The sequence below is a fragment of the Balaenoptera borealis genome (assembly GCF_965194805.1).
Source record: "Balaenoptera borealis genome assembly, chromosome: 2".
Classification (NCBI taxonomy): domain Eukaryota; kingdom Metazoa; phylum Chordata; class Mammalia; order Artiodactyla; family Balaenopteridae; genus Balaenoptera; species Balaenoptera borealis.
Genome location: NC_138867.1, coordinates 91389864 through 91400164, shown reverse-complemented (window position 1 = coordinate 91400164; position 10301 = coordinate 91389864). Strand labels below are relative to the sequence as shown.

At 38.8% G+C, this 10301-nt stretch overlaps 1 protein-coding gene across 1 annotated transcript in view; it reads right to left on the bottom strand.

Annotated features, from left to right (window-relative positions):
• Positions 1-733: 733 nt before the first annotated feature.
• MAN2A1 (mannosidase alpha class 2A member 1) overlaps positions 734-10301 on the bottom strand; it is a 161501-nt gene continuing 151933 nt past the window's right edge. The window contains exons 21-22 of the mRNA XM_082375444.1: positions 5187-5297; positions 734-3496 (exon numbers count right to left, since the gene is read on the bottom strand). Coding sequence (XP_082231570.1) covers positions 3344-3496; positions 5187-5297 — 264 coding nt within the window. The 3' untranslated portion in view covers positions 734-3343. The remainder of the gene's footprint in view (positions 3497-5186; positions 5298-10301) is intronic.

The following is a 10301-nucleotide window of genomic DNA, read 5'->3' as shown; positions in this document are numbered from 1 at the left end:
CAAATGATTTTGACATGTTGACAATCAAATATGCAGCCAAAAATAATTTTCACTATCTGATGATGACGTTAGTATTTTTATTAATATTTCTCTAGGGTTTTATAGCTCAGTATATACATATTACAAATTGATTCATCTCTTTACTTTTTAAGTCATCCAAAACAAGTCCAAACTTCCTAGTTAGCATGTATCGTTTGCCATGTCGTTTGCCATATGTACCTGAAGGATATATATCCCTCCCCCTCCCCCCTCTCCTGGCTTTGAAGGAATTCCCCCAAAACCACTAAGTTGTGTGCTGGTCTGGGCCAGCAGGCTGGCAGAGTGTCTCCGGAGTCCACTCTTCCAACGCACCTTACCTTCCGGATCAGCTCACATGGACCTTCTTCATTTCACATCTTAGCTTACTCTCATCTTATCCTGGAATACGTGGAATGTGACCACAATCTCGCCCTGCTCATTGGTTTAGAAGGTCCCACAGGCACGGCGTTCCTGGGAAGGTTCCTGGACTCCAACCTCAAAGCTGACCCCAAAACCAGACGTGAAACTCACCATCACCCCTGCCTGCCACTTGCTTGCTAAAACTATCTTTTCTAACTAGAACTGCACTGAAGAAGGAGCGATTCATTCATAATGGAAGAACAAGCCCTCACCCCTCCACCCTACCCCTCAAAATGTTTTAATATATCTTGTTTACAAAATAGGACTTAAGAACTACTCTAGAGGACCATGTACATGATAATATTTATCTTTTATTAGATATATTACATATTCCCAAAAAGATATAAAATCTTCCAAGAGAAAATATCAAAACCTATTGATTTCAAGGTAAGCAACATAATCAAAATGAAAGCAAAGAATTTCTTCCAGACAAAGGAATGTGAAAACATTTCAGCACAAATACAACAAAGACATGGGAAGGTAATTACAATGTTTTACATTTACAGCATTTTGTTTTAATCAGTATTTGTAGAAAACAAGGATGCTGAGTTCTCAAACACTGTAGTTATAACCGTAAATTAAATTTTCAGAAAAAAAAAATAAGAGAAAGTAATGAACTACTGAACATCTGCAATAATAAATGTAATAAAACATAAGTAAACAAATATGCCACTGAGATCACAACTGAAGTGCCTGATTTTTAGTGTGTGCCGGGGACACTAAATTACTTAATCAGTTCTTGACCACAACCCAAAGCAAAAGCATCGTCTCTTCATTTCCCTGATGATTTATTCTAAAAATAAAAAGCAGAAACTTGCTGGTAAAAGAGAATTTCTGCTTTACCTGTGAGCAGCTGGTGGCAACACACACTGAATAAGACCCCAACCAAACACGGGACAGATCCATCTCAAACAACCGGGAGTGGCAAAACCACTATTATTGCATCAGGATTTTTTTATTTCAATTGATCAGAAATTCCAGAACAATTAAGCACACCCACTTAAACCACAGAACACAGTGAACTCCTATAGGAAGGTTTTACATTTAAGATGCAACGAAAATACTGATCTCGTTCCTGGGATTTGCTTCTGGTAATCCTAACATCTGTAGATGTCCACAAGAAGGAAGCTTTTTTTTTAAAAGTTGTTTATCCCCCCAAAATGAGGAAGGAAACTTACAGTACATGTTTATTGCATGAAATTACTCCCTTGTAAATATCTTGATCAACACTAGTATTGTTTCCTTAATAATTAAAGGAGAAAGAAGTTTATGAATTTAACATAACAATAATCTTAGGAGCTGCATCTTGACTGAAAATCCAGATGATAATCAGACTACATGATAAAACAGAAATTGTGTTTTATTTCTATATGAAGATGTTGGAATGGCAGGAGGTATAATGGAAGTTTAAAGTCAGATAATACTAAATCTATTAGTTAACACAAAGAGAATTTTCAGAAGTGCACATAGTCAAGAATCCTTTCTATGCTAAAACTGAATCTTCTAAATGTTGCTAATGTTGCTTTTATTTTAATGTCAAGTTCACGATGATCCCAAATAAATTTTAGCAAAAGTACTGTAATGGCACATAGGTTTAGAGCTTCACTTTGAGGTTAGCACGTATAAAAGTCTGGAATTCATTGAACATACATACTCTTTAATAAGATAAATTATGATGAGCTACATGTAAGTGGGTTTCAAAACAGGGTCTATTTTAAAGCATTCTCTCTTCAAAATGGTGAACTCCTGTGAAATGGAAACAGCATGTGGATTCTGCATGTTACAAAATCCTTGCTTCACGTTGCAGTCTCCTTGGCAGCAGCATATTTTACTTAACAATATTTTTCTTCCTTCTTTTGTTTTCTGACATCTCAGTACATTCAAATAGTCAAAATGTTTAAAGTAACATCTCCACAAATTTAATGAAACAGATCAGAACGTGGCCAGCATTGTCAGGCAAAAATTATACAATTTATGTGTCATAGAAAGTACCCACCCCTCCACCTCCCCCCAGCCTCTTCCCTTCCCCCAACCATAATATGGACACCAAAAGATTTAATTAACAAGACTTATAAAAAAATAAGGCACATTTATTCTGATACGATAATTTTAAAATAGAAAACCCCTTCTCAGAACATCTGTATTCAAATGAGCTGTGTAAAAAGACACCTTGTGGTACCTAAAAGAGGTCATGGTACCTATGGAATTGCTTCTTCTATTTTAGTGACAATGGAATAAATTGCACCTATCCCACACTGTCAAGTAATGAAAATATGCCTCTTTGTCTACTACTGAATGATTCAAAATCTGATATTTCTGGAAATACTTACAAAGGGTAGGAGGGGAGGGGTCAAGTGGTACAAGTGGTAGAAAAACACATAGTCAACTATGTATAAGGGTTGATGGATTGCACTTTTCCACATATTTCAACACATAAAATTTTTCTAACATGTATGAATGATTGCAACCATTTTGGCCATTAGCTATTACCCACCAGCTTTTTATTCCATTTTGGTAAAAATGGGTATTTTTGTAAGACTAACAAAGGGTCAGCAACATGAATACTTACAACAATCTCTTCACAACCCCCAACACAGATATAATTAGTTAACATTTAACCTGAGATACAATCTGTTGAGAGGTTGTCTTTAGACATTTCTTTGTTTGTTGCATCAATTCATACTGATGATGGTAGTTCATGGAAGGAACTTTAAAAAAAAAAAAAAGTTTATAGCATGGCTTTTTTTTTTTTCCTCTCTTACTGTACTGGTTTAAAAAAAAAAAAAATCACAGATTTCATGTCCTCACAGTAGCCAGAAGCTAAAATAATGTCCTTCTTTATTGCACGTCAAACCAAGAAGTGTATAAAAGCCAATGCTTCCCAATCCAAATCTGAAAGCCAGGTTCACCTCAACTGGATTCGGAATGTGCTGATTTCCATGGGACTCAAGTTGATCTCACTTATATTTCGGGCGTCTGGAGGTGAATGCATCAAGGATAATGACGAAGGTATGAGACTTACAACAGTAAACTTGTTAAAAAGTTTCTGTACCAATATCTAAAAAGTAAATGATAAAAAAATTGCATGTTTAGAACAACTTTGAAGAAAGATTAGTAGCGCATCTATATATTCAGTGGGAGAAAAAGTGAAAAGTATGTTTGAAGTTCCCTTTTAATGAAAAAGAAGGGGAAGGGGAGGGAGATTAAATCCACCTCTACATACTTGAACATGGAGACTAACCCTGGAGGGAGACACAGGAAACTGTAACGGGAGAGGATGATGGGCTCTGGATTCCTTTTCTGTTGCTTGAGAACACATCAGGTGCAGGGGCCATTTTTTCAATAAAAGAAAGGACATCTATAGGCCAAGAAGCTTTAAACACATCTATATCCTCTTTCAGTCAATACTTACCCCTAACAGTGGTGCTCCTCCACCATCTTCCCTGTGCCCAAAGAGCCGGGAGATAGGACACAGGCTGCCACAAGGAAGGCCCATCATGTCAGTGAGTCCCATTTATAGGGTGGGGAGGTTGTTTGGAAAATACTGTCCTCACTTCTGGCAGGTTATTCTAATATGTCTCTCTGGATCATATACCCCCCTAAAGACTCAATGCCTTAATGTTTGAGTACAAATGTTCACAAGCAAGTATTCTCAGATCATCACTAATAAGGGAGAGTGCAAATGTAATGAAACAAAGATATCAGTGCTTTCTTAGCACCAACCACATACAGGGTGAGGCAACAGAAATGCAGAAGCTTATCTATCTAAGCTGATTTAGGCCCCCCTACTATATTTTCTTTTCTTTTTGGATCCTATGCACATACTAATTTTGTAGGGCTGGAACTGAATCACTTGAGTCTGGTCTACACCATGTCTATTAGGTTCTGGAGAAGAGCTGGGTCCCCTGAGCTGACTTGGTGGAGGAGACCCACCAGTGTGCTACAATCAGCCCAAGCACCTTCTTGTAGTTACAGCTAGCTCAGAGCCACAGGCATAAGACTGGAGGTTCACTTGCTTCCAAGGAGAGTTCTCTGATGAGAACTGTCAGCAAGACCGACTTGAAGAGAAGTCAGAAATGCGCAGCCACCAAGCAGATCTTCTGATTAAGCAAGATTTGCGTATGAGTCCACACTCTGCAGACCAAACGGATCCTCAGCCTGAGGATCCGTTTGGTCTGCAGAGTGTGGACTCATACGCAAATCTTGCTTAATCAGAAGATCTAGCCCTGCATCTTTCCCCTGGGGAAACAACTGACTGGAGCTAAGTACAGCTGCCCTGGGGTCTTTGGTTGAGTTATCCCGCTGGCCACAGTCTCATTGCTCCCTCTGTTCCCATACTGCAAGCCAGCACCCCACTTCAGTTACAGTAAAACTTGCCTTGGCCCCTGTAGGACTTGGGTTTGCCATCGCTGAACTGGATCATACATGAGCATGTCCGAGAGAGGTGGAAATGGGGGGGTGGGCAGGAAGAAGGTGCTATGCAGGTTGGAAATGGAAGGCCTAAGAATCGATGAGGGCACTGTCTTCAAACGTGTACATGTTTGCCTATGCATTTTGATGGTGACAAGGAGAAGAGACTGAACGTTGAGAAAGGGCTTTCTTAAGATGGGGAAACTTGAACTAATTTGAAGTTGAGGGGAATGAGTCAGCGAAGAGGCAATGAAACATCTCATTGTCAAGATTATCTGCAGAAAGTAAGGATTTCAAAGCACACTAACTCAACAAGCAAAAATAAGCTTTCATCTCACCTTTCCCTGGGTAGTGGAACAAAGCAGCCCCGTGTCTCTGCTAGAGAAGCAGCAATCAAACCCCTTCCTGTGGAGGATCAAGGCTGCCTCGTTGGAATGCTTGCCATCCACCTGCAAATGAGCAGAGCGCCAACACGCCACGGTGACATGAAGGTAAATACTGACACTATTGCATACCCTTGATGTCAGTGTCCCCAAACCACAAATGCTCATTTTATTGAAAAGTGAATTCAGGCAAATCCATTTCCATTCAGGTTCCATGCTCACTGTGCCCACCCCCCCGCTACACTCCCTCCCACAAGGAGTCAGGTGATATTATGTTCTAAGAGTCCCTGTTAAGTCACTCAAGCCTTGGTTTCCTCCATAGTTCCTGAGGACGTGGGTTATCTTTCGTCCACATATTACATACCGTTTTATCAAAGTTTCTTCAGATAAAGCATTTTATTTTATTTTTAATAAATCCATCAACTGAATAAAGTATACCTGAATTTGGTCCTTATCTTGTCATTGAATGATATATCATCCATCTTAAAACTGAAACATCCTTCTTCGTTGAATACTAATTTTTGCTAATTGCATTAACATTTTTAATCTTTAATGTATTGGTTCATTATTTTTATATAAGAGGCATTTAAATTGAATTAGTTATGCTTATCACTTGCTAAGCCAACCACATTTATTAGATTGATATATCATTTAAATTCACATTACAGAAGCTATTCTTCTTGTGCAGGCAGAAAGGAAAATACTAAACATGACAAGTCAGCTACAGGGATCAGTATACAGTTTCTTGCAATAAAGTTTCTTGTACCCATTTAAGTAACAATGTCACAAATGCTTCAAGTCCTTGAATATTTAAAATTACAACTATTTAATAACTTTTATGTTTTCTAAACTGGGAAAATGTCTATGATAAATAAACTGAATTAAAAATCCTTGGAAAAGTTAAGAAATGCATATTTATTCCAAGGAGAGTCATGTGCTGCTTGGCACTGACACTGTGACGAAATTGGTCCCTTTTTCTTTTTTGTGGCCACAGATATGAATATGCCCATGTTCTTGATCATCCTTACTAGGGCATAAAATTTTTAATGTGCTACAGAGACATCTTTTCTGAATAGCTGCCAGCATTCCCATCACTGATTTGATTTTAATGTGACTGAACAACTTAAAGCTGTCCTCACCTCAGATTCTTGGCTGGAATAACCTGTTTTATGACATTTTACACTGGTATTTTGCAGTGGTACTGCTGAAATTTTGTTTGAAGGGAGAGAAAAAAGTCATTTAAGGGATTCGGTGAGTCATCACAGGACCACATGATACACACACTAGGTTGAAATCATATGATAGAGATTTCTAATGAAATTTCAAACAATTTCACAGTCCCAAAATGGCACTAAAAGAGCACATAAGAAAACCTTTTATTTATTATATACAGAAGGATAATAGTTGTGCCAATTGTGAAACCTTGGAATAGCCCTTTATTCTTCCTAAATGTCAGTTTCTTTGTCTGTAAAATGGAGCTAATGCATGTCTACCTCCTTCACGGAGTCATGGTGTGGGTTAACCCATTGAAAATACTATGTAAGGTAGCCCAGCTTATAGGACAGAATGTGCTAGTTAAGAAGCTGTACAAATGAGTGGTTCAGAATCTGGGCTGGGAGTCAGACAGCCTAAGATCTGTATCTTAGTTCTGCAATTTACTAGCTGCTGATTTCAGCAAAACAGTTTTTCCTTTACCATAAAAAAAAAAGAGAGAGAGAGAGATGAAATGAAATGAAATAGCATAACAAGGACTTAGCCTAGGGTTTGGAGCAGAGGAAGCCCTCAGTATATTGTTATTGTTTCTATCAACATCATCCATCAAATAAATAGTGATTATTTTCATAATAGTTACAAATTAAACATTTAAGTTCTCATTCACAAATTTCTTTTATTGACATCATAACTTTGTAGCTAAGGAATCAGGGAAGCTCCAAATTACATGTCCATAACTATACATCAAAATCATAACAGAACCCTGATTCAAATTCACAAATTAGATGGCCTCTTAATTAGACTCCAAAAGCACTTATCACTATTAACCTAAAGCATCTGGTCATCTTAACTCACTAGACCATCCTTAAAAAAACACTGATAAGTAGGCATTGCTAAAATTCCTGTAACGCATTTGTTCTTGAATAATGAATATGTAAGGCCTTTAGCAGACTGAAGGTGACAAAAAAAAGTGGGAAGGGAAACACTTTTGGAATTCTGCCATTGAATTTGATAAGAGATTTAAACAAACAATACAAAAGCAGAGATAAAAGTCATAAAAATTAATTTTCACCAATGGGAAAAAGTTTTACTTTCTCTAAAAACCAAAACTGTATCACTATTCATAAGGACTAAAACACCAAATGAAATGGCATTCATCTTGTGTAAGTTTTAAAAATCAAGTATTCATGAAAGTACCAGTTTTCAAGCAAAAATACCTGAGGCAAAGCTGCAGTTTTTCAGTTTCAAAGTCTGTCTAGACATTTTATTTCCAAGAAAACTGTTTTTCAAAGTAGGGAAACTGTGAATTTAACTTGAATATGTGTACAGGAAAACAGATACTTTCAAGTAGTCACACTATATACTCTAGGAGAGTAAACAAATTTTGAAAGACCTGTTTTTATATTCATTAACACATTAGTAGCATCCAGACCTCAGAAAAGAAGGGGAGGGTGTGGGGAAGAAAACTTACAAATTTTGAAATCACACCAAGCACTGTGCTAGGTGAGCTTCAAATGAAATGTCTTTGTAAGAGTTCAGATCACCATTGAGACTGAATCCCTGCTTGGATGTTCCCAAGTTGCACCAGGAAAATCCACTGTAGAACTTATTTCAGGGGATAAACCAACATCTAGCTCCCAGACTAAGGGGGACCTGTGAAATGTCTCCAGCAACTGGGGGGACTGTGGGGGAAGGTGATCTGGCTTACCAAATGAAGCCATCAGGCTCAGAGAAAGCTAGATTGGAGGGAAGGTTTGGTTCCACCACGAACCAGTTAAGTGACAGAGTCTCTCTTCTGAAAATTCCGGGAACTAGGTTAGACTCGTGACAAAGCCCTTTGAGGATCCACCACAGGCACAATAACAGTAACTGCAGCTAACACTTATTGAGCACCTGCTGTGTGCCAGTCCTGTACAGAATGCTTTTCATGGATTAACTCATTTCATCTTGCAACAACCTTTGAAGTAGTTGAGGTGATATACAAGGTGTATTGCTCTCTTTAAAGGTGCAGGAACACCCCTATCACAAAACATTCCCTCTCATACTCAAAGTGCAATTATCACTAATGATGGTACAACGGCCCTTCATGACCTTTCCCCATCAATGGCTGGTGAACTCTTCTACAGGTGCCCCATCGTTACTGAGTAGACAAGAAGAAAACAGGCAGTGTGTTCCCTAACATTTTTAGCACTAGCGTTCCCCTCGTCTTCCCAGGCAGTATAAGGTTCTGAGTAGGGAGATCTGGAGTCAGGCTTGCTGCGCTGTGGCTCCCAGCACCGCCGTTTACTGGCTGTGTGACCTGTAAAGTTACCCCATCCCTAGGTCAGTCAGTTTTCTCTTCCACACGATGGGGCCCAAATAGTGCCTACTTCCACAGTGGGGTCGTGAGAGCTAAATAAGGCTCACGTAAAGCACTCAGGGTAATGCCTGGCATGGAGACACTTCTAGGCACATTGTTTTGGAAAATCTGAGCAATCAGTAATAAACTATATAAGGAATACACATCACAGTGACATCAAGATTTACTTTGGCGATACACTTCAACCTTCTCCAATTTATAAAAAAAAACAGTGTCCAGATTTTCACTTCATTATTAGTAACAATCACAACTGCTTATGACTGAATGATCGCAGTTGAGAACCTTTATCTGTCAAGCACTTAGTGCTTACTACGTGCCAGATGCTGCTCTAAATGCTTTACAAACATCAACTCATTTAATTCTCTCAGAACATCTCTAAGGTGGGTACTATTACCATTGCCTTGTTACTCGTGAGGAAACTGGGACTCAAGAGAATTAAGCGATTTGCTCTAAGACACCCAGCCAGCAAGTACAGGGAATGCACTCAAACCTAGGTGGTCTGACTCCCAAGTCTGTACTTTCACAACTACATTCTCCTGCCTTTGCTCTAGCTGTGGATTTGTGCTCAGAGATACTTAGCTTGGAGGGCAAAGAGGAAGACTGCTTTTGACTTAATATAATGAAAGGCTATCAACTAAAGGAGATCACCCCTTTGATCCGAGGCTGGAAAAAGCGAGTATTCATTAATGGTTCCAACAGAGCTAAAACCATGATTTACCAAAACATATTCAGAAAGAAAGGTTTAGAAACTATCATTTCTATCCATCTACAACCCTCCCACCTATCCACTCATCCCATTTTGAAACAGGATTTAAAGTCACTCTGAAAATTACACACACATATGACAGTCTCTTCTAAGAAAAGGAAGAGCCAAATGTTCCTCTCCTGAGGTGGATGAGAACTCTGCAAATGGTGAGAGCTGAGCTACTCGCATCTCACACCAAAAGAAGCTGGATTTGCTCCTTAGAAAAGTGAGGGTCACAAATCTGTCACGCCTGGAAACTGTGGTAAACAGCATACGTACACACGTTGTTTTCTGAGGAAGAGAGGGGTCGTAACTTTGACCAGGTTCTCCAAGAAGAATGTGACCCCACCCTTCTCAGAGGAAGTGTAAGTTGTACACAGATAAAGGCATAGCTAAACACCTGGTGGGAAAATTTCTCCAACTCGCCCAGATTCTTTGAAAATGCCAAACAACACTCATATTTCAGTGCATTCTGGCAGCTGGGAAGGTTAGAAAATCTCACACTGTGTTATAAGTCCTGAGACAGGAAATAACCAGTAGAAATTCATTTTCCAGGGCACTCGTTAAAATGTCAATAACAGTTATCCTGTTTTAATCAACAAGATAGCATGGCAGAAAGAAAGGGGAAGGTGAATAGTTGTTCTCAGATATGTACAACAAAGGACATTTTTTCCCACAATTTTCACCTTTCCAGAAGCTAGGGAGATCAATAAAGCACCAATCAATTCTTATAAGAAGGGCAAAATAAAGTAAA